The sequence below is a fragment of the Rattus rattus genome, chromosome 3 (genome assembly GCF_011064425.1).
Source record: "Rattus rattus isolate New Zealand chromosome 3, Rrattus_CSIRO_v1, whole genome shotgun sequence".
Lineage (NCBI taxonomy): Eukaryota > Metazoa > Chordata > Mammalia > Rodentia > Muridae > Rattus > Rattus rattus.
In genome coordinates, this window is record NC_046156.1 from 60,505,661 (window position 1) to 60,529,891 (window position 24,231).

Sequence of the window (24,231 nt, forward strand, 5' to 3'; positions counted from 1 at the left end):
AGCCCCAAATAAGCAAGTTGTTTTAAAAACATAAGAACATAGGGGCTGAAGAGACGGCTTAGAGAGCGCGTGCAATCATAACACTGGAGTTTGGAGTTCAGCACCCATGTAACATCTATGAGTTTCCACAAGCCTCAGCTTCAAGAGGACAGAGACAGAATTGCTGGAGCTTGCTAGCTTCCAGAGTGGTGGAGAAAAAATGTGAGACCCTACCTCAGAGGAGTAGGTAGAGAAGAATGGAGGACACACAACACCTTCGGGTCTTCATGTGCACATGCATCTGCGCATGCACACGCACACACACTAAAGAAATAAATCATTAAAAATGAAAACACCATTCTTAAAAAAACTTTAAAGAACTTTTATTTAACACTTTAAAGAAAAATATAGAACAAGCAAATATGGGAAAGAGAGAGCGAGAGACTCAGGTGCAGTGACTGGCTTACAAGGAAAACAAAACTGAAGGCAGATTTGGTGTCTGATGCCCTGCCCGCCTGCCCGCCTGCCCCCACTGCTAGAAGAGGAGGCAAACTCAGGCAGGCCAAGAGCTTCCCTGACTGCAGTCATCTGTCGTCAGGACCTATAGCCTCTTTAGTCACTGACTTTTTGTTTTTGTGGGTTTTAAGACAGGGTTTCTCTCTGTAATCCTGGCTGTTCTGGAACTTGCTCTGTAGACCAGGTTGGCCTCAAACCCACAGTGATCTTCCTGCTTCTGCCTCATGAGTGCTTGGACTGAAGGTGTGAGCCACCACTGCTAGGCTGGCACTGGTCATTTTAAAAGATGCTCGAAGCCTTTATTCGCACACTTTTCCTGTTCCTAAACTCACACACCTTTTTTGACTTTGGACAGATAACCTCCTGTCACAAACAGAACAAGAAACAGACTATGTATTCCCAACAGCAGGGAATAAAGATAAGATCGGAAAATTTAGCGGACCCAAGTGGCAAGCCATCAAAATAGACACCTTACCTGTCATCTTTTTGGCACAGACCTACCAAAGGTGGGAACTAAGATTTATGGAGACTAAGACCCAAGGATGATATGTTGAAGTAATATCTTTAATAGGATGGTCTTGAACCTCAAACTGAAGACTTTTGACTTGGTGTCCTACAGAGATAAAAAGAATAGGCTTGAAGTGTAAGACCTAGATCCAAATCCTGGCACTGCGATGTGATAGCTGCATGCCTTTAGGCAAATAAAACTTACTTTATGTGTTGAGTGTTTTGCTTGCACACATGTGCCTCGAATGAAAGCCTGGTGCCCACGGAAAATGCAGTTCAGATCCCCTGGAACTGCATTAGTGATGTGTAAAAAAGACAGCACCCACGTTGTTTTTCTGAGAATCAAATAAGACCCTACATCTGGAGCCCAGAGACATCTGAAGTTTGACACCAAAGTCTCTAAAACTTTCTCCACTATATAACATTCTCTGTCATCCTTTCTAGCTGTTTATGGTTTTAACTAAATGTTAAGCTCACATAAACAGAGATGTCATTCGCCTCTTACTCTTCAGAGAACCTTCTGGAACTACTCAGACCACAGTCATCTCAGCACCACATCCAAATACGGGGAAGGTTCCAGATAGCGCACTGTATTAACTGAAGAGCACACACAAATCTGCACGTGATCTCTGCTCGCTTATCAAGACACTCACAGCATTTACCTAAGCAACCTAAAGCAGAGGTCTAAAACGACGTTTCTTCTGCTGCTTCCATGATTCAATTAGGCAGAAACGGGGAATACTGTCTTAGGTTTAAAATGTGCTGACACAATCAATTTCAATTTTTCAAGTAAGCCCATGAACTTCCATGTATGAAGCTCAAAATCTGTATGAATAATTCACAACTTGTGAAGCCACTGAGCTATTACACAGAACCTACAAACCCATTTCCTTCTGCTCAAATAAATATGTGCACGTGAAACTGGACATAACTGATAAAGACAAATTGATTTAAATACATATAGAAATTACAGCAGCTTTGTGCTATTCATTCATCATTGCTAGAAACATAGCTATTTCTCTTCTTGCTTGGAGGATTTCTAATGCATTTGAGGTTTTAAGAACTGTACTTCTGGGGTTGGGGACGGTCCCCAGCTCCGAAAAAAAGAAAAAAGAAAAAAAAAAACTGTACTTCTGATTAGGCAAACTAAGCACTGTAAGCCCACAGACTGACTTACAGACCTAAGGATCTTAGTGGGGAAAAAAAAAAAAAAAAGCTACAATAAAGACTTCATTTCTGTGGACCATCTAATTTGTCAGCAAAACAAAATGTTTATGTTAAAAACAAAAACCCTCAAATTTTAATGTCTATGTTCCTTTTGTCTCAGACAGATAAGAAAGGGCAACCCCCGCCCCCAAGATTTTCTAGTTCAGGTGAAAGCTATACATGCCCCCAGTCATGCATTGTTCTATTTCCGGTACAAACCTGTGGAGCAACCCTGAGGTGCCCGGTCTGTGTGCTCAGACAGGGACATTAGTACCAGCCAGAATTTCCTGCCACAGGAATGACACCATTCCGTTATATCTTTCCCCAACTCCCTACGCAAGGACTTAGGACATTCAAATGTAATGTCATCTGAATTTCAAATCTCCATTAATCTCACAAATCGCACTGTATTAGTCAGGGTTTTCTAGAGGAACAGAACTGATCCTCTATACATATTCATATGTACATTAATATATGTATTTATTCATATAAATAATACATAATTCATATATTAATGAACTACACATTATTTATTACAGTGGCTTACAAGCTATGGTCCAGCTAATCCAACAATGGTTACCAACAGAAAGTCCAAGAATCCACTAGTTGTTCAGTCCATGATGTCTCAGCTGGTCTTCAGAACACACCAGAAGAAGTAGGCTCCAATGCCAGTGAAGTGAGGACCTTTCCAGCAAGAGGAAGGACAAGCAGAGCCGGCTTCCTTCTTCCATGTTCTTATGCAGGCTGCCACCAGAAGGTGGAGGCCAGACTAACCCAGAAGGTGTAACCCAGGTGTACCTGGTGTGGGTTTTAGTTCATTCCAGCTGTAGTCAAGTTGGCAACCAAGAATAGCCATCACAGCACCTTTACCTTCCCATTTCTCTGCCACAGAGGGAAAACCCTTGACATTCATGTAACACCCCCTAAGTTTGGGTATGTTGTGTATTCATTTTCATTGAATTCTAGAAAGTCTTTATTTTATTTCTGTCTTGACCCATTTTTCATCCAGTAGAGAGTGATTCAGTTTCCATGAGTTTGTAAGCTTTCTGGTTTTTGTTTTTCTTCTGTTGATATCTAGCTTTAATCCATGGTGGTCTGATAGGATGCAGGGAGTTATTTCAATGTTCTTTTTTTTTTTTTTTTTTCTTTTTTGAGCTGGGGACCGAACCCAGGGCCTTGTGCTTGCTAGGCAAGCGCTCTACCACTGAGCTAAATCCCCAACCCTTCAATGTTCTTTTATCTGTTTAGACTTACTTTGTGTCTAAGAATGTGGTCAGTTTTGGAGAAAGTTCCATGAGGTGCAGAGTAGAAGGTGTATTCTTTTGTCTTTGGGTGGAATGCTCTGTAGATGTTAGGTCCATTTGGTTTATAATGTCTGCTGTCTCTATTATTTCTCTGTTCAGTTTTGTCATAACCTGTCTTAGGGTTTCATTGCTCTGGAGGGACATGATAAATGTAACTCTTATAAAGGCATTTATGAATGTTATTTATAACATTTAATCGGGAATGGCTTACAGTTTCAGAGGTTTAATCCATCATCATGGTGGGAGGCATGGCAGCATCCAGGCAGACATGGAGAAGGAGTTGAGAGTTCTATAGCTTGCTAAGGCAGCCAGAAGACAGTCCTCTGCAGGCAGCCAGGAGGACCGTCTCTCTTCCACACTGGGCAGAGCTTGAGCCCACCTACAGTGACACACTCCCTCTGACAAGGCCACGCCTCCTAATAGTGCTACTTCCCATGGGCCGAGCACATTCAAACCACCATACTGCCCATTGGTGAGAGTCAGGTGTTGAAATCTCCCACTATCAAGTGTGTGAAGGTCAATAAGTGATTTAAGCGGTAGTAGCATTTCTTTTATAAACTTTGGGTTCCCTTGTGTTTGGAACACAGATGTTAAGAACTGAAATGTCATCTTGGTGGATTTTTCCTCTGAGGAGTTATGTAGGACCCTTCTCTATCTCTTCTGATTAGTTCTGTTTTGAACTCTATTTTGTTAGATATTAAATGGGCAATACCAGCTTGCTTCTTAGGTCCATTTGCTTGGAATATTTTTTTCAACCTTTTACCCTGAGGCAATGCCAGTCTTTGATGTTGAGGTGTTTCTGGGATGCAGCAGAAGGGGGAATCTTTCAAATTCATTCTGTTGGACTGTGTCTTTTTATTGAGGAAGTGAGACAACTGATATTGAGAGATATCAAAAACTAATGACTATTGATTCCTGGTTTTTGTTGGTGGTATTGGTGGTTCTGTGTGAGAGAGACTTTTGTGAACACACACACACACAATTTTTCCTTAAAAAATGTGGAATGCTTCTCAAATTTGCATGTCATGCTTACCTAGGTGCCAGACCATATGGTGTCTTCATCCCTAAGCCATCTCTCTAGCCCAGGAATTACTTTTTCTGATAAATTAAACCATATTGTAAGGAAAGGGTTGTTGTTGGAATTTCCAACCCTAATAAGCTCGTATAAACGACACGCAATCCAGATATTTTAATTATAAGCTATGTGCCTAGATTGGGCAGATCTAGTACTATACTAACTTATTCCCCAGCTAGAAGACCCCTTGCCACTTGTGGTTTCTCCTGGCTGGCCATGCAGTTTTGGTTTATCTCGGCTTCTCCTCCTCTTCTTCCCGCTCTAGATGCCTCTCCATCTCGATCCTCCAGTCCCACCTTTCCCTTCCACTGCCCAATCACAGGCTCTAGCCTTTTATTGACCAGTTCAAATGGAGAGAAGGCTCATAGCATCACCTGAGTGTGTGAAGGAGGCAACCAACCCCTCTTGGGGAATCAGGATACAAAGAGCATCAGGCCAACCCACTACAAAGGGTCAAAGAATTATATACAGCAACAGAGGCATCCTGAGTCGTCAACATTTGCAAGGTTTCTCAACATTTGCAAGAATTGGAAATAGGACTGCTGGGAGAAATTAACTGTAAACACCGTGTCGTTACTCCTTTTCCTTCCTTGCAACAATCCAGCCCTCATACTTTAAAGACGTGGAAGATAAGGCTCTGTGTCCAATTCCATCAGCCAAATGTTTTTTGAATGAGTATTTTGAATGAGAACACCCCTCATAGGCTCATAAATTTGAATGCTTGGTCCTCAGTTGGTGGAACTTTCAGGAAGGATTAGGAAGCATGGCCTTGTTGAAGGAGTGCTTTACTAATAATGGGCTTTGAAGTTTCCAAAGTCCAGCCATTCCCAGCTAGCTCTCTCTGCCTATTTGTGAACAAGAATAGAAGCTCTCAGCTGCTGCTCCAGTACCTGCCCTTGCTACCATGACCCCCACCATGATGGACTCTAACTCTCTGGAACCATGAGCTCCAAATTAAATGCTTTCTTTCACATGTTGCTTTGGTCATGGTATTTTGTCAAAGCAATAGGAAAAGAACTATAAGACTAATCAATATGAAAATGGTTTTGAATATGCAGTCTGAAAAACATGAAGGGCAATTAGTCCCTGGAAAGGCAGCAAGGCTCTGGCCTAGTTTCCCTGCTTTCAAGTCTGCCATGTTCTGAATGTACAAGTAACTGTTTCAGCGCAGCAGATAAGAATAGCTGTATCTACACAAATCTGAAGCATTTATTTCTATCCATATACAGCAAGCAAAACTGGAGTAGCAAAATCTGCTGAGCTCTGCCCAGAATTCAAAGGGTAGGGCATTAATATTAACATAAAGGTCTTATGACTTCATTCTTAAGTGTCAACGTTTCACAACCAAGAATCATCTGAGAAGAGAATCTCAATGAAGACTGCCTAGATTAAGTTGGCCTGTAGAGGGATGTTCTTTTAATTGGTTCACTGAGGTGGGAAGCACCATCCTGAACAGGAATAGTACATTTCATGGGACAGGGCACTGAACTGTAAGAATGAAGTGTGGCAGAGTGAACTGGGCAGGTAGGCACGCATGCTTACATCCTCTCTCTGCTCAACTAAGCATATGACCAGCTGCTCCAAGTTCCTGCCCTGACTTCCCCACAACCACGACTGCAACCTGGAATTGACAAGGCAAATAACCTTTCCTCTGCTAAGCTGTTTTTTTGCCAACCTAGCAACAGACATAAAACTAAGATACTACTAGACTTCCGACATGGGCGCCATATCTAAACTGTTTCAAATGTAAGGGTAAAGCACTATGGAAATAAGCTTTTAACCCCAGCTCACAATCTGGGGTTAGACCAAAGAATAGAAAAATATTTCATCCATTCTCTCCTACAATGGGCAACATCTCTTACTTCCTGGTTAAACTGTGCCAAGGTAAAGTAAGTTAAGCACACACTACATGCCATCCCACTGCAGTCTCTAGGCCAACCTGGACACTTATTTACTAGCCACTAAGTTTTGCTCAAATGGCATGAAAGTCACGTCATGGATCATTATGACCTCCTTGTGATAGTCAAGTTTATGTGGCAACTTGAATAGGTTGCAGGAGGCTCAGACACTCAAACACTATTCATAGGAGTCATTGAAGGCGTTTTGTTTTTTGTTTTTGTTTTTTAATGAAATTAACATTGTCAGTTGGCCGAAAAGCAGCGTATTACTCTGAAGCCCAAACAAATGAGGACATAAACTGAACAAAAAGGCGGTCTCTCTCAAGTCAGTGGGTGCATTCTCCTGCCAATGTAAAGTCATTGTGTATTTTCAGACTACACTTTATAGACTAACCACAATAAACAGGTCATACCCTCTGAATGACCACCCCCTACGAAGGCATAGCATGAAAGGATATAAGAAACATTTTTCATTTTCTTTAAGCTATTTAAATTGTGTGAGTGTGTGCATGGACGTGTGCACACGTACACATGAGCTCACATGTTTTGGGAGTACTGAGGATTGAATGTAGGTCCTTATACATCTAAGCAAGTGCTGTACATTTAGCAATATCCCTGCCCTCTTTTTTTATTTTAAAATAGAGTCTCACTAAGTGGCCTAGGCTGGCCTTGAAGCCCAGGCAAACCTTTAAATTGTGATCAGCCTGCATCAGCCTCCCAAATGGCTGGGGTTATAGGAGCCATGCCACCAGGACTGGTTTCTGAACCAGGCCTCTGACCACAACCTTTAGGGGCAGGCTATTAGTTCAGCAGGCCACTCCCCCATCTCTTTCTTTTCCTTCCCCAACTTCTTTATCCTCTAACAAAGTACAAAAACATCTTTAACCCCACACACTTACCCCCAAATCAGACTGTGAGTCATCAAAAACTAGGGAAGGACTCCTTACCAAGAAAGAGACACACCAAATTATAGTGAGCCTGCTCTGATTATTCCAAAATATGAAATGCTAATGTCACCCTACAGATGGAGCTACTGCACACCTCCAGGCCCTTTCTGCTACACCAACAGCTGGTCTGTCTTCACCGTGTCCCTTTGAGGCGCCGAAGCTCAATGACATGCTCCACAATCTCCATTTATTCCATTGTAAACATGTACAGAGTATGTGTATGAGCATTGTTAGAATTTAAAACAAGGTTTACCTTTCCCAAACTAAGTTGTTTTGGGCATGATTACATTGATCAGATTGATTCCAAGTACAGCTAGAACTGAACAGAACAGGCAAAGTTTCAGACATGAAAAATGGGCTGTACAAACTAAAACAAGACAACACACAATGTTAATTCCTATATAACAATGAATTACCAGAACTGTGAACTGGTATAGAAACAGTAATAAAATAATCCTATTTTTTATGAAGGAATTTATTGTATTTTTGAAGGAAATTAATTTTATGAAGAAAATTATTATAAGGTTCCTAGTATGAGAGACAATAAACAATGAGTTGAGGGTCATTAAAAAATATCGCAGTAGTAAAAGTCTCCCACATCTGTCTTTCCACATCTATATGCTGCTCAATCTAATGTCACAGAGAAACCAAAATCAGATTTCTACCAACCCAAAACTAAGACATGCCATGGTGGTTTTTAGGGAAACTGTACTTCCTGAACTAAAATAAGAAAATCCACGTGGATAGTGACAGGCCGTCATTTTTCCTTCCCACTGTAATTTTCTTGATTTGCTCTCTGATGATCAAGACAAGACAGCATTAGAGTCTCAGACTCCTGAAAGTAGGTACTTGTACTCTTGTACAATTAAGAAAAAAAGGCTTTATATGACAGGACCTGAGGGCTCTGGCTTGTCTGTATTTGCTGTGAAATCCACTAATGGTAGGACAGAGACAGGAGGAGGAGGTAGAGCCATCCATTACTAGACAACATGACAGCAGAACCTACCTAGACTTTACGGAATTGATTCTACTCAGGCAGGAGCAAACTGACATAATTAAGTTTCACACTTAGAAAACTATCACTCAATTCAGGAACAAGAGGCATTTGGTTGTCGATACGATTCCATCTGTAAGCCCTAACTTTAAATTTAGAGAAGAAATACACTCATTGCATTAATATTATGGGTTTGAGTCTCTTACATGATTCCTAAATCCATCTACTATTTTGTTTGTTTAGTTTTGATACAATTTACAGCTATGACAACAGGACTAACACAGGCAGCCCTGGTTCGGGTGTGGTCTTTAGTTTCAGAAAGTCCATCGGTCGTGTAGCTGGCTGTCATTGCTAAACCTGTTGCTTGCAGAGGCCTCAGAGCTCTGGGTTTGCCGAGTCGAGTCCTCACCATTTAAGCTCTTCCTACATACTGGACATGTGTCATGCTGAAACAAAAGATATCGATCAATATAAACAGCATGGCCTGAGGAGTCGGAACACCAAACACTTAAGAAACCCCAAAGTCAAGATGGCTTAGTCAGTAAAACGTTTACAAACAAATGCAGAGCCCATGTAAAATGCCAGTGATCAATGTTTGTAATCCTGTAGCTAAGGAGGCAGACACAGAGATCCCTGGGGTTTGTGGCCGGCCAGGCTAGTCTGATCTGTTTAGTTCCAGGTCAACCAATCAGAGACACTGTCTTAAGAATCAAAGTCAACAGTTCTTAAGGAACAACATCTAAGGTTGACCTCTGCCTCCCCATGCACACATATAATCTGAGTACCCACATGCTACCTCACTCCCAATTATGATTCAAGGAACCTGCCTTTGAGCTGACAACTGGAAAGGTACCATACCAGGATATGTGCTGGATAGAATTTTAAGCAGACTGAACAGAATTCTAAGCCAAGAAGTTAGTATAAATGCTAACACATAACAGCAAACAAATGTAACTGCTTACAGTGAGCTCAACTATACAGAAAGGTAATTATCAACCATTTCCTCGTGTAGTCTCAGTGAGACTAGGCAAACTGTCTTTAAAGGGACAGCGAGGGAGTTGGAGAGATGCTCAGCAGTTAAAAGCATGCACCACTCTTGCAGAAGAATGAGTTTCGTTCCCAGCACCCATGAGTTACAATGGCCTGTAAGCGAAGTTCCCAGGAATCCAATACTCTCTTGCAGCTCCAAGGGCACCTATACTCGTGTGTATATACCCCTTCCAACCACACACATAGACACATAACTAAAACCAATAATGAGACCTTTAAAGGACAGAGAGGAAGTGTTGTGGGCTCTGCAGGCTATTCTATACTAATTCTGGTACAACTTTTCAGCTCTGCCCAGTGAGTGCAGGAACAGCCGCAGTTGCTGAGTGTGCTTCAGAATCGCTTTATTCGCCTAAGTTGTTGCTGTGCCACCATGGCCTGTGTGTGTGCTACAGCTCACTCTCCTTTGTCAGAAGCCCTACGACAGGTAGTAATTAAACAAGCAATGCTGGTAGCACTAGGGTCAGCCAGGGAGGCTAAAATCTCATCTATTTGGCTCTCTGAACTGCAACTACATCTTTACACTGAACCAACCTCCCTCAGCCAACAGCTCACCTGCCTGCTGCCCTGTAACGGGTCAAGCTGCTGTACTCACCAGTTCTAACCAGGGCACGATGCAGCTGCTGTGAAAGAAGTGGTTGCAGGGCAACTGCCGGACTTTCTCCTCAACTGTGTAATCTTCTTTGCATACTGGACATTCTAAACCCGTATCTGTTTGAGGAAGATGTGCGTTTTTAAAGTAACAAGCAAAAGGAAGAAAGTTAAACAACCAAGAGCCTGGCATGTGCTGAGGGCCTATAACCCCAGCATGGGGGAGGCAGAAGCACAGATGGTCAAGGCTAACCTGAGCTACAAAGTCTACCTCATAAACAAACAAAAGAACAAAACCAAACCAGATGTCTCTATCAACCCAATAAACGCAGGTGTCCCCCCACCATATACATCAAGGGGATGGGGAAGAAAAGTTATGTCTAAGTGGGGGGGCAGATGAGAAGTATGAATTCTATTCAAAATGGAGACAGAAATGGCAACAGACATGGAAACGAATGGGGCCAATTTCAACAGACCTAGGAAGGATCATGTAATAGGCCCCATCTTCAGTGTAATGAGTTAGAGGGAATTAACAGAGCTGACCCAGTGAGGTGGCTTAGAGAATAAAAAGGTTGCCACCAAGCCCGATAACCTTGGTCCCTGGGACCCACATGATAGAAGAAAATCGGCTCCCAGAGTTATCATCTGACTCCACACATGCACTGTGGTACATGTGCTACACACACAAAATAAATGGAATTTTTAAGTTAAAAAATAGGTAAGCAGAGTTGGAGAGATGGCTCAGTGGTTAAGAACATTGACTGTTCTTCCAGAGGTCCTGAGTTCAATTCCCACCACATGGTGGCTCACAACCATCTGTAAAGGGATCTGATGCTCTCTTTTGACATGCAGACATACATGCAGAAAAAGAACTCAAATACATTAAACAAACAAATAAATAAATCTAAAAAAATTGCCTAACTAAACCAAACAAATTACAAAAACAAACAAAAAAACAGAATCAGAAACATATTTGTCTATTAAAACAGGGAGAAGCATCTTCCCAAGTGTGTGACAGCCTCTGTCAGCCAGGTCCAGCCTAGGAAACAGTGGCAACCTGTCCACCCTGAGGGACTGAGCAACCTCAGTGGTGTCTACTCAGTGCCTTAACCACCTGTCTCCTGCTCTTTTCCGTACTACGCTCTTTTCAGTGTAGCTGTCCCAAGGTCCTCTGAAGTTGTTAAAGGGTGAACCAGGAGACGGTACCTCAAAACTACAGGGGACAAGTGTACTCAGGACTCCAAATCAATCAACAGAAGCCTTTTCTCCGAGAAAATGGCTTCTGTAGAGAGAGAGCTCTAAGTGGCAAACTCTGAACGGCAGAAATGTGGTCAATAGTATAATGTCTGAGCTATACTCCAGGCCCTGATGATGATCAAGGAAGAAGCATCTGGAAGAGAACTGCCCCTTAAAAGACTCTTCCTCCCTTTCCATCCCACCCCTCATGCTAACTCTCATGCTAGCTCTCACTACTCCCCGTCACGGCCACGACAACAGCCTTCCAGGTAGCATCCCGACTCTTAACTCTTTAGCCATCCAAACACACACAAACGTTATCACCCGCTGATTCCCCCAATGCCAACCTCAAGACAATCCCACACATCTCTATCTGGACTCTCAGCTAGCACCTCAGAATCAATAAATTCAGAATTAAAACTGTCACAGCCTCTCCTCATCAGGTCTAGGGCCAGTTCATGATTCACTGTCACCCAATGGTGGTAGTGCCACCTTTATAAAGCTCTGGAATCTTACAATCATCTTTAATAACCCTTTGCCTCCTTCATCTTACTATGTAATCAATAATAAAACGAAGTCTTTTCAAAACTGGACTTTACATTACTTTGCTTGCTTTCTTTCTTTCTTTCTTTCTTTCTTTCTTTCTTTCTTTCTTTCTTTCTTTCTTTCTTTCTTTCTTTCTTTCTTAGCATCTCACAATGTAGCCCTGGTTAGCCTAGAACTCACTATATAGAGCAAGCTGTCCTTGAACTCAGAGATCTGCCTGTCTCTCCCTTCACAGTGCTGGGATTGAAGCTGTGTGCCTCCGTAACAACCCAACACCCACACCTCTAAACCTACCTTTTCCTTTATCAGCACTACAGCCATCACTAGAACCTCGTCTCAATGCCAGCAAGTCTCCCCAATCCCTGCTTCCTCTCGCTCTCCTTTAAACTGCATCTTACATATTATTTCCAGAAGAATCTTCCCAAAGACCCCTCACACCCTCACTCCTCCACCTGAGGACCCCCTTTCAGAAGAGTGGGGTCACTGAAGAACACCTGCAGGGCTGTGCTGTTTGAATCAGATAGAAACTGCTCTTTTATTAGATCTGGAATGGACTCTGACCAAATAGGGAAGGGAGGGGCTTGTTTAGAAAACCTTCAAACAGTAAAACACATTTCAAGATGTTTAGGTGGTAAAAAGTTTTCAAAACCATGTCTCTGTTTGCCTGACTGGACCTTCCATGTGAAACAATCCCCCAGCCTATCTGGCCTCTTTCCCTCCCTATCCGATCATGGGCCCAACACTATTTACAACAGCTTTTTAAATCACTTAGTGAGGTTTGTTTCCAACAGAAGTTCTTGTACTAATTATAATCAAGCTTCGGACAAACAACTATCTATTTCTTTCCGGACCTAGAAAGTAGGCATGTTAACTAGGCCCTCCATAGCTGGTAGCCAGACAGAATGTTAGGGAAACATACCTTTAGAAGAGAAATGCACTAAATGCTTGATCAGATGTCATAAGAAGACAGAACAAATAGGAAAGTAAACTTACTGACTTGTTCCTGAGTTACTGTCACTGTTGGGAGAGACGTGATCTTCTCCTTGTCAGCTGGAGGGGGCCCTGTGTTTTCCAGCTGTCCTAGAAGCTACAAAAAGAAGAGGTGGTAATGTTCATTATCTCTAACTGGGGAGAGCCATGCTAGCTGAGAACAGACAGCGCAGGCATTAAGGATGTTTGCTGCCCTTAACTTCTGCAGGGCTCTTGCAGGTGCTGGAGCACTCACGGCTACTTTCCAATGTCAGAGCGGCACCAGTGTAAACCGTGATTATAGGGCAGACTCATAACTGAAAGGCCTACCCTTGGGCATAAAGCAAACTTAAAGATACCAAAAGAGCTGTGATGTCCTGGATAAAATTACAACTTAATAAAAACCAATTGTAAACTGGGTCAAAACGTCATTCAGTTAGGAGGAAGGTGTGGAGGTATGGAAAGCAGCAAAAACCCAAGAGATGGATACATTACTGTGTGTGAGAAGACTCAGAAATAAACGACATGCTTTCTATTTACTCTCACCGGTCCACAGTGCAATGAAAACGAGTCAAATTAAACTTGCAAAACCACGTGGAAGCAATTACACAGTATGGGGCGCTCTCGCCTCTGCTTCCTTCCTCTACTTTGCTAGGTCGGCAGAAACCCTGCTTCAACCTTGAGGGGGTGGAGGGAGCCTGTGCTCCCCAGGACTGAACAAAAGGACAAATTACAATGAACTGCTTGTATAGGATAAGTATTTACTTCTTCCAGAGGTAAAGTAATTCTCGAGAAATCCTGGGATGCCTAGCAGGAACATGGAAAGTAGGCTACGCCCATAGCCCATTCATCCATCCACTTAGTAAAAACAGAAACCCAAAAGCTCACACTATCAGTGAGAGCAGAGCGATTGACATTTCAGAAAGTAGAAGGAGTGCAGGAGTCTGTGGAACCGGGAGACACATCAAACAGACGCCCTCTCAAAAGGCAGCTCCTCACCTGGGTTACAATGGCATCAAGCCCTGTCTGACCCCAGGCATAGTCCCCAGGGTTGGAGTGCAGCATCCCGCTCCTATACATGAGATGAGACAGACAGGGTTAGGTCGGTGATGTGAGGCTCTCTGCCATGTACCACAGTGGGGACCTAGCAGGGGATTACTGCTCTCTCAGAGCTGCAAGGCACTAGTCCTCTACAACCTGGAGGCAAGGTCTTTGTATTGAGAAGTCAAGCAGATTACCTAGAGATAGGCTTTTATTCTCAACAAATTTTACCTAACTGGAACAAAATGTGATGCTCTCTAAACTGCTACAGGATATCCCAGAGCAAAAAGAGCCTGTGGGTTTAAAAAAACATTTGTGTTTTGGCTGGCCCAAATCTACAGCAGACTTCCTTGTTCAAAGAGGCCGAGCGTGCCTTGCACAGTAAGGACGTTTGGTAGAAAAGCGGCCACAGCAGCTCCTGTGGATTGTGGCTCAGAGCACTTACAGAGGGACTTGCCGGACTTCTTTCTTGGTGCTGTTGGTGCAGTACCCTGGATGACAGGCACAGGCCCTAGCTAGACCAGACTTAAAGTAACCAGAGCTGTAAAGCAGAGTAAATTGGGGAAGAACTGAGCAGAGAGCCCTTGTGCAGCAATGTTAGAAATCACAAATCACTGCAGGAATGGCAGCTCGTCCTAGAAGGAGAAAACCCTGTCTGCAAGCCCTACCATGCCTGCTGTGGCTCTGATACTGAACAACATGTGCCTTTGTTTATTTGGAGAAACTTTCTTTTTTTTTTTTGGTTCTTTTTTTCGGAGCTGGGGACCGAACCCAGGGCCTTGCGCTTCCTAGGCAAGCGCTCTACCAACTGAGCTAAATCCCCAACCCTTGGAGAAACTTTCTTACTTTGAGAAAAGAAAGTAAAATGCTATGTTCTCAACTTCAGGAATTCTTAAAGCACAAAATCTTCCTGTGTAGTCCATAAGAAAAAAATTGAACTTGTAAATCAGATCAGAAGCCTGGCAGGAACCATCTCATTCCCCACCCACATAACTCAGACCAAGACAGGAAACAACCAGGCACATCGAGCGATATCTTAGGGGACCAGACCAGCTGCCAGCTGTTCTGAACATCAATAAGGAGAAGTGAGCCCTGATTGAGTTTGGTTAAAAAAAAAAAAAAAGTAATCCAATATCCCAGGCATACCCACATACTCACCTATGCAGGTTTGCTTTCTCTATGGTACGGAAAGGACAGCACCTAAAATGGCACTACTCAAGCAATGTAATATAAAGAATGGTCACTTACCAAGAAAAGGGGTGTGGGGACCCAGGAATGGCAGAATTTGCAAAGAATCCTGCAAAGATCTGTTGTATTATTCTGTTAAAAAAAAAAAAAGAGGAAAGAGGAAAACTGAGATAAAACAGTACACAGAGGTATTCTATAGACAGTCATGGCTGACTAGTCAACAATCAACACTCTAAACCACAATAGTTTCCACTGGTTGTTATACAGAAGACACCAACAGAAATCAGTTCACTACCTGTTGTACATGTGTTCATTGTTGCTCTTTGTAGATTCTGCCATTTATAGACTAACATGATTTTTTAATTAGATTAGGAAATGACCTGACGTTATGATGTGGTTTTCAAAATATTTTCTTGGATTTTTCACACCAGGGTGAGAAAGATCCAAAGGATGCTGACCCAGTGGAATTCTGGACCCATTTCCTTTTTAACAAGGAAGGGCATTAAGCTAATCAACATAATTTTGATTATGTTGATTATCAGGCAATATCAGACTACAGGACAAATATGTCTACAAATTACTCAATACTTCTCTCCCTTCAAACTTGGTTGGACTTAGTGATTCACTTCTTCCAGATAAGATATGACAGAAGTGACTGTGGCTTGCAAGATTAGAATACCAAAAGTTATCGTGATTTCCTTCCTTCTACCTCTATTTATATTGGATCATCTATTCTAAAAGAGCTGCCAGGTCATGAGGACAAGGAAAAAGCTCTGTGGAGAGACCCACATGGTGAGCAAACTAAGGCCTCCTGCTAATTCTCGAGGGAAGGAGGCATCTTGGAAGCAGACCTTCCATGTCTAGTTCAAGTACTCAAATGGCGACCCTGCAGTAGGTATGCAATCACCTGACTGGAACCCTTTGCCAGAACCACCCAGCTAAGCTGTTCCTCAATGCCAGAACTGCACAAAGAGCGACACTGTAGCTGTCAGCCAGGTAACTAACACAAGCCCTTCCTGCTTACTAGCAACAGGAAGTCAATTACCGCACTGGTGATTGACAAGCAGTAGACAGTGAGAAAGCAGCCAGCCTGTTACAAATGCAGTCGGCCAGGGTCACCTCCTTAACAGGGGCTCATTCTTCATTCTGTATCCCTTACCTCTAGAAGTTAGACGTTAGCTCAGTTTTATCAGAAGTACCAGAGAGACTGCCCAGTGGTCTCCCTGATTCCCACCATGAGAGACCGTCCCTGGAACTGGGAGCGAAAGTAAACCTTTTCTCCCTTAATTGTTTTTGCCAAATATTTTGCCCCAGAAATGTATGAAATAACTATAATACAGTTATAATAGTTAAATACAGTATAATATATACACTATTATTTTTAAAAGGAAGTTTTGTTTTCAGGGTATAGTGGCTCACCCCTAGTACCAGGGAGGCTGAGGCAGGACAAATGGAAGGCCAGTCTGGGCTACAAATTTATGTCTAGGAAAGACATAAAAACCATATTATGAATGCCACGTATCATGGCATGAATAATGGTCTCTTTCTTCTTGGAACTAAAGTTTAATAGGAAGAAAGATATTAATAACCTTGTGTTTTAGTCTAAATAAAACAATGTGGGAAGAATATAAGCAATAGTAAATGTGTTCAATTTATAGTTCTAGAGGCTGGGAAGGACATCAACAGAGCGAATTCCTCTTCATCCTCCCCCTCTGCTGTCCTCAGCATCAGCCACACCCTCCATTCATAACTGGAGGCTGGCTGCAGCGGCTGTAAGCATAATATCTCTACAAAGTAAAAGATAGAATTCCCCTTGGATATTTATAAGAGAGCATGTGTATATTGGGAAATGCATCCAGACTTCTTTCTTTCTTTTTTTTTTTTAAAGATTTATTCATTTATTACATATCAGTACACTGTAGCTGTCTTCAGACACACCAGAAGGGGGCACCAGATCTCATTACAGATGGTTGTGAGCCACCAGTGGTTGCTGAGAATTGAACTCAGGACCTCTGGAAGAGTAGTCAGTGCTCTTAACCACGGAGCCATCTCTCCAGCCCCGCATCCAGATTTCTTACAGCAGACTTTTAGAGTCCCAATAGTGAAAAATGGGTTCCACACCAATTCCCTATGTCAAGAACCCTCAGCAAGTAATCTGGCATTTTCTGGTCATATTTCAAGAAATATCCTCCACTTGGTAAGAAAAGTAAGATGATAAGGAAAGTGCTGCTGGGGTTGGGGATTTAGCTCAGCGGTAGAGCGCTTGCCTAGGAAGCGCAAGGCCCTGGGTTCGGTCCCCAGCTCCGAAAAAAAAAAAAAAAAGGAAAGTGCTGCTGACTCTACACTTGGGCATATAAAACATGTGGTTTCACTTCACAATACACTAAATAAATAAAACTGAAAACAGGTGGGTCTATTTAAAGATATGTAATAGTGATTATACAAAGAAAAAAATTCATCAAGAAATAATTTAAATGACCAAAATGTACAAAACAGAGAGCCCAAATCTAAACTTATAACACCTACAACGAAAATAAATAAAATAAAAATCCTCAGAAAATTACTATACATTGAAAAATATTGACTGTACAGTACAACTCACCTGATACATGCTTTTTATTGTTATCTAGTTGTTTCAGCTAAAGGCTTGTGGAGCCTGGGGTGGCCTCAAACTCAGTAGAGAGCTAAGCCAGCTTGAATTCCCGATTCTTCCAAATGCTGGGATTACAAGCACGTGCCAGCAAACCCAGTTCAAACATACCATTTATTCTATTGTAAGTGATTAGCACACATTGTAGCTGGCTAATCATAAACCCTCCTCAACACCACTGTCGACACCTCACAGTAAAGGATACAAAGTTAACTCTACATTCATCTAGCTTTCTTCACATCTGTGGGCAGGAAACATTATAACACAGTGCTCAGTAAAGGAAATATTCTGAGCACAGAGTAAGAGGCAGTAGAAAAAGATTCCATTTCTTTTAACAAAAATGTCTATAAAGCAGGCTTGGTGGCACACACCAAGCAACTGGGAGCCTAAAGCAGGAGGATCTGGAATTCAAAACCAGCCTGAGCTACCTGGTAGATCTAACTAGCCTACAAAAATGGTTTTAAGATGGAGGGTGGGAGAGGGAATATGCTAGAGCAATTTCATGTTAAGCCTGCTGTTCTTATCTATTAAATTCTTTAAACTCAGATCTTTGTATTCTGCAGTGGTTTGAATAAGAATGGCCCCCAGTTGTTGGAACCATTTGCGAATTAGGAGGTGTGCCCTTGTTGGAAGAGATGTATCATAGGGGCAGGTCCCCTTGTACCCTCCCTCTGCCTCCTACTTGTGGATGGAGATGTGAGTCCTCAGCCCCAGCCAAGCGGTCTGATGCCTGCTGCCCTGCTGTCCTGCCACAATGGACTCCTGGCCCTCTGAAGCCACAAGCACAAATCCCTGCTTTCGTTCATAAGTTGTCACAGCAACAGAAAAGTGACTAAAACAGGTCTCAATGTTATAGAATATACACTTGGTTTACCTTTTGGTATCTTCCAAATTTCTTTTTCTTTTTACTTCTTTTTCTTTTTATCTACTTATTTACTTTTTTATTTTAGAGACATAGTCTCTTTGTATGGTCCTGAAACTCATTCTCTAGACCAGAGTGGTCTTCTAAAAATTCATCTACCTCTGCCCCCCCAGGGCTGGGAATAAAGGTGCATGCTACCATATTCTTTTTTGAGGCAATATTTAGCCCAGGTTGGTCTTGAACTCATGTTCTTCACAGCCTTCCAAATGCTTATAAGCACAAAGTATCAAGCCTAGCCTTTTCTAAAATTTAATAAATCCCCTCTGAGATATTACTAGAAAATGCTACAGAAGTGTATTAGATAGACCACTACTTTATCACCAATCCTTAAATGATAACATTGTGAGTATGACATTCAATGTAGCTTCATTTTCATCCTGTTTATATTTCTGTGTGTCCACAAAAGTAAGTCTGAGAACTTTATAAAATATAGATTAGATTGCTTCAGTAACAATCTAAACAGCTCTTAAGAATTCAAAACAACAACTCACCCTTCGATAGCTGGCGACCTGTCGGGACGAGTACTTCCTCGAGACCTGTATCTTCTTGTCATAGGCAACCTTGGAGGCCGACTTGGTCCCCAAAAGTCAGTGTGAGTTTGGTGACCTCTCTCATTGGCTCTATTATCTTGGTCCAGAGGATTGCTACTTAGAAAGGGTCTAAAATCTTGTAAAAACATTGTGTGATCCAGATGGTCCCAGAGCTGGTTAAAAAAAAAAAAAAAAAAAAAAAAGCACATTAGCCTAGAATGTGGGAGGCTCAATTCCTTGAACTGGCTGATTGTAAATAAACAAAGTAAAATAATTTTCTACATATATAAGAAAGCAAACAAATGCCTAGCCTCTTTCCTTAACAGTTATTTAACATCCATCTCCACATGCTTCTGACCAGGTTCCCTTCCAGAAATATACTATGAGCTAAAGCACAGATGTCCGTCTGTCCCAAGCTTAAGTAACAGTTCAAATCAATGTTATACTTTGTTTTATCACAAGTGGCATCTGCATTCTCAACAAAACAAATAAATATATTTCTCCACTTGTAAAGAACACTTCATCACTGTCAAGTGGAAATAGATATCTTTAAAATACGTCTCTTGACTTGACACTGGCATCAAAGACAGGCTGGGTCAAAACTATGCCAAAGCAGTACAGCTATGTCTGATAAGAGCCTCTGTTGTACACATTTTCATCATTAATATGGGAGGGAGAGAGACTAGGTTTGGGAAAATCAGTAAGCAAAGGGGAAAATGAAAAGTAAGTTAATTTTTTAAAAGATTATTTTTAACTATGTGTCTCTGTGAGTATGTTTGCACATTGGAATGTAGTGTTCAAGAAAGTCAGAAGAGGGGCTGGAGAGATGGCTCAGCAGTTAAGAGCACTGACTGTTCTTCCAGAGGTTCTGAGTTCAGTTCCCAGCAACCACATCGTGGCCCCAGCCATCTGTAATGGGATCTGATGTCCTCTTCTGGTGTGTCTGAAGACAGAGATAGTGTACTCACATACATAAAACAAATACATAATTTAAAAAAATACAAGGAAGTCAGAAGAGAGCATAGGACTAGAGTCCCTGGAGCTAAGGTTACAGGCTGTTATGAGCCACAGAGCATGGGTGCTGGGAACCCCACACCCATCTCTGCAAGAGCATCGAGTTCTCCTAGCTGCTGAGCCATCTCTCCAATCTAAAACAAGTTTTTACAAAAAGAGACTCTTCTGTTTCAAAAGAATTTTATTTTCAAGTAGAAAGATATAGACACCAAGCCCAAGCAACACCCTACCATAGGAAAGTTAGCTCAAAAGTTCCATACAGGCCCCTTGGGGGCTCCTGAGAGAAGCTGTGAAACCAGCTGTCTCTGTGCTTCCTATGCTGTGCTGAAGTGAACAGTCTCTGCCATGTGCTCCTACTACCAAGAACTAAGCTGTCCCACCACACCTTCCCTGTCATGATGAACTCCAACACTCTGAACCAGAATAAACCATTCTCCTCTTAAACTGTCTCTCTTAGGTGCTGTAGTCACACAAACCCAAAAGTAACTAATACAGAAACTGTAATGTGTTAGCTAACTGTAAGCATCCTAAGTGATGAAGGCTTGCATTGACTCAGGATACCACCCTAGCATTCTTTTCAGTATCAATGTGTCATGGATATTTTACATGTTAAGATTACCATCATGATATATTCAACACATGTAAAATAGCACATGAATAAGATGTAGAGAAGATATGTCCATAAGCCGTCTCTTTGTTATCTCCCTAAAGCTACTGAAATTCTCTATATCCCTCTTATAACTCCAGAAGTAAATGCTATCCAAATATTTTGTTTATAATTCACTGGCTTTTTTTTCTTTTTATTTTAAAATGCATATTAGCATACATTAATTATAATGTAGATAGTGACTTTTATACACTCCCTATTATCTTTTATCCCTTTCCACTCTTGCTGGTCCCTGCCTCTTCCCAACCAGCCCCCTTCTACTTTAAAGACTCTTCCACTTTGGTTTTTTCTTTTGTTATTGTTTCCTTTTGTATTGTATATTTTTGTTGACACTGAGTTTGGCACAGTTGCTCACAGGGCATACATAAGGTTATTTACAGACTTAGAGGCGCATGGGCACCTTACAGTAGCTACACTACTGAAGAGGATGCTTCTCCCTCTCCCTCTACATGGGGTTCTTAGGATCTGTACTCTAGTCCTCAAACTTGCTCAGTGAGTGCTGTGCCACTGAGTCATCTCCCAGCCTGGTTAGTTATACTCTTTAGATTACTGTCAATGGTTACCACAACTAAGAAAGTAGAAAATCCAAATCACCTTCTGCATCAGCTTGAGGAACTTTGCCACTTGTTTGGAAATGCAAAGTGGTACCAACTAATAGTAACAGTGTATTTCTAGCCTACTTTCATCCCCAGATGACAGCGTGCCCTAAGCATAGAACATAGAATGAAAGGGTACATCTCAGAACTTTATTCCAAACCAACAAGAAGGATAAGAATAGCCAGGTCACCTGTCTCAGAGCAGACTTACACAAGCATAAGGGAAAAGAGCTCATTAACAGAACTGGGTCTTCAGGACACAGCCTACATAAGTATAAACTAACTGAATGACTACAGAGTTTTAGTAAAACACTTTAAAGAATTACACAGTTTGACAAATTTTTTTCTTGAAAAACAACATAGTAAGGTACTCCGAACAGATGTAAGAAGACAAAGCCCCAGTGTCATTATAAACGAGACAGAGCTGGGGCAGCTAAGCACATGTTCCCACAGTAAGGACTGGTGCCTGGATGCCAGCACCCATTAACAAGCTGACCATTCCGTCTCCAGCAGGAGGGCAGAGACAGAAGGTCACTAGGCCTTGCTGGCATCAAGCTAGCCAAGAAAACTCTGACTCAATGGAAGAGGCAGTGTGATAGAGGGTGACACCTAAGGGCCTCTTTTGGCCTCCACACATGCACACACCAGCACACTCATATGTGCATGCACTCACACAGAGATGCACAAATATAAATCAACAAATCTCTTAAAACATAAATAAAAAACAAACAGCAGGAGATGGTGTCTTCCATTTGACAGACCTTGCTCTGAGCCGACTGCAAACACATCCTCTACATACTTAAAATGTTAAGATGTGTTCCTCAGAGCTGAACAGTTTACTATAATATGACACAAGAATTTCACTGTTAGCTATAAAAGCCAGAGAGCTAAAAATATATCACAAGGAAACATGTACAATTATATTAATAGCAGAACTACTCCTAAGAGCCCAGTGTAAATGTCCAATGTCTATCAGCTAACAGAGAAACACACAATAATCGTCACACAGAGCTGGCCTTAGCTAGTAGACTGCCTGCCTGCATACTGAAGCTGAGGGGCCGACTCCCAACACCAAAAGGAAAAGAATGTTTTTACAAGGTATTGTGCAGCCACACAATGCAGGAAGTAGTAATGCATGATACAACACGGGGAAACTTGAAAACATTATGCTAAGTAGAAAAAAATTCAGTCAGAAAAGGTCACATTTTATATGATACCATTTATAGTTACCGTCCTACATAGAGACAGAAAGTGGCTAATTAGTGTGGGGAAACTGTAGAGAAAAAAGTAAAAATGGAAAAAACAAAAAACAAAAAAAAAAAAAACAAAACAAAACAAAAAAAAACCCAAAATACAAAAAAACAAAAAACAAAAAACCCAAGTGTGGAATTATGCTAGCACCAGGGAAAAAGAGGCAGGCAGATCCCTGGAGCTTCATGGCTGACCAGCCTAGTCTATTTGGTAAATTTCAGGGCAGCAGAGACCCTGTCTCAAAAGAAATGATCGATACTGACAGAAGAAATACACACACACACACACACACACACACTCTACACACACACATCATACATATACATACACACCACACACACACACACACACACACACACACACACACACACACACACACAATCACACCTTTGAAGAACCAATGCTCCTCAAAAATTCAACAAAATAAGGCTGAAGAGATGGCTCAGTGGTTAAGAACACTGCTGGTTGCTTTTCTAAAGGTCCTGAGTTCAATTCCCAGCACCCACATGGCAGCTCACAACTGTCTGTAACTGTAGTCACAGTGGCTCCAACGCCCTCTTCTGGTGTGCAGGTGGTACATACAGACAAAACATCCATATGCGTAAAAGAAAAATGTATTTTAAAAAACTTATAATAGAAATAAAAAGAGAACATTATCAAATTAATTTATAAGCTAGTAGATCAATTTCCCTGGTGAACACAGACATAAAGTTTGTATGAATAAAATTCAAGTACATATTACAAGCTCATACTCCACCGGTTGTGGTGGCACATGCCTTTCATCCAAGTACTCAGGCAGAAGCAGGAGGATCTTTGAGTTCAAGGCCAGTCTGATTTACAGAGCAAGATCCAGCACAGCCAGGACTACACAGAGAAACCCTGTCTCAGAAAACAAGGAAGAGGAGGAAGAATGAAGGAGGAGGAAGATAAAGAGAAGGAAGAGCAATATAAAGAGGAAGAGGAGGAGGAGGAAGAAGAAGAAGAGGAGGAGGAAGAGGAAGAGGAAGAGGAGGAGGAGCTCACACACCATGACTAAGCTGGCTTCATTACAGGGTTGCTATGATAGTTCAACATGTACCAACCAGTAAATGTAGTTAAGCATGTAAATAGCCTTCAGGACAGAAATCACATGGTCACTTCAATAGATAGAGAACAAAATCTCTGTAAAACTATAGTGTCCCTGCATGATGAAAAGCTTTGAGGGTATTAGGAGAAACCTCAACATACTAAAGAATATCTATGACAAACCTAAGTCCAATATTAGATAGACTAGGTAAGGAAGAAATTTAAATCAGGATACCTAATCTCAACTCTTAATAAAGTGCTTAATCCTTAGCAAGAGCAATAACGAAAGAAAGTAAACAGATGTAAACAGAGAGTAAACAGATATAAACAGAGAGTGAACAAGCAAAACTAACCCTAATTGCAGATATAATCCTATACTTAAAAGACTAAAGGTTCCATCAGAACACTCTTAGAACTAATAAACATTTTTACAAAATAGAAAGATGCAAAACTAGCATCCAACTCCTGCAACTTGTCCTCTGACTTCTCCAC

At 41.7% G+C, this 24,231-nt stretch overlaps 1 protein-coding gene across 1 annotated transcript in view; it reads right to left on the reverse strand.

The window, feature by feature from the left end:
- Positions 1-7,597: 7,597 nt before the first annotated feature.
- Rnf115 (ring finger protein 115) overlaps positions 7,598-24,231 on the reverse strand; it is a 66,414-nt gene continuing 49,780 nt past the window's right edge. The window contains exons 4-9 of the mRNA XM_032897673.1: positions 19,108-19,319; positions 15,105-15,176; positions 13,815-13,887; positions 12,840-12,933; positions 10,069-10,184; positions 7,598-8,872 (exon numbers count right to left, since the gene is read on the reverse strand). Of these exons, the coding sequence (XP_032753564.1) occupies positions 8,741-8,872; positions 10,069-10,184; positions 12,840-12,933; positions 13,815-13,887; positions 15,105-15,176; positions 19,108-19,319 (699 nt within the window). The 3' untranslated portion in view covers positions 7,598-8,740. The remainder of the gene's footprint in view (positions 8,873-10,068; positions 10,185-12,839; positions 12,934-13,814; positions 13,888-15,104; positions 15,177-19,107; positions 19,320-24,231) is intronic.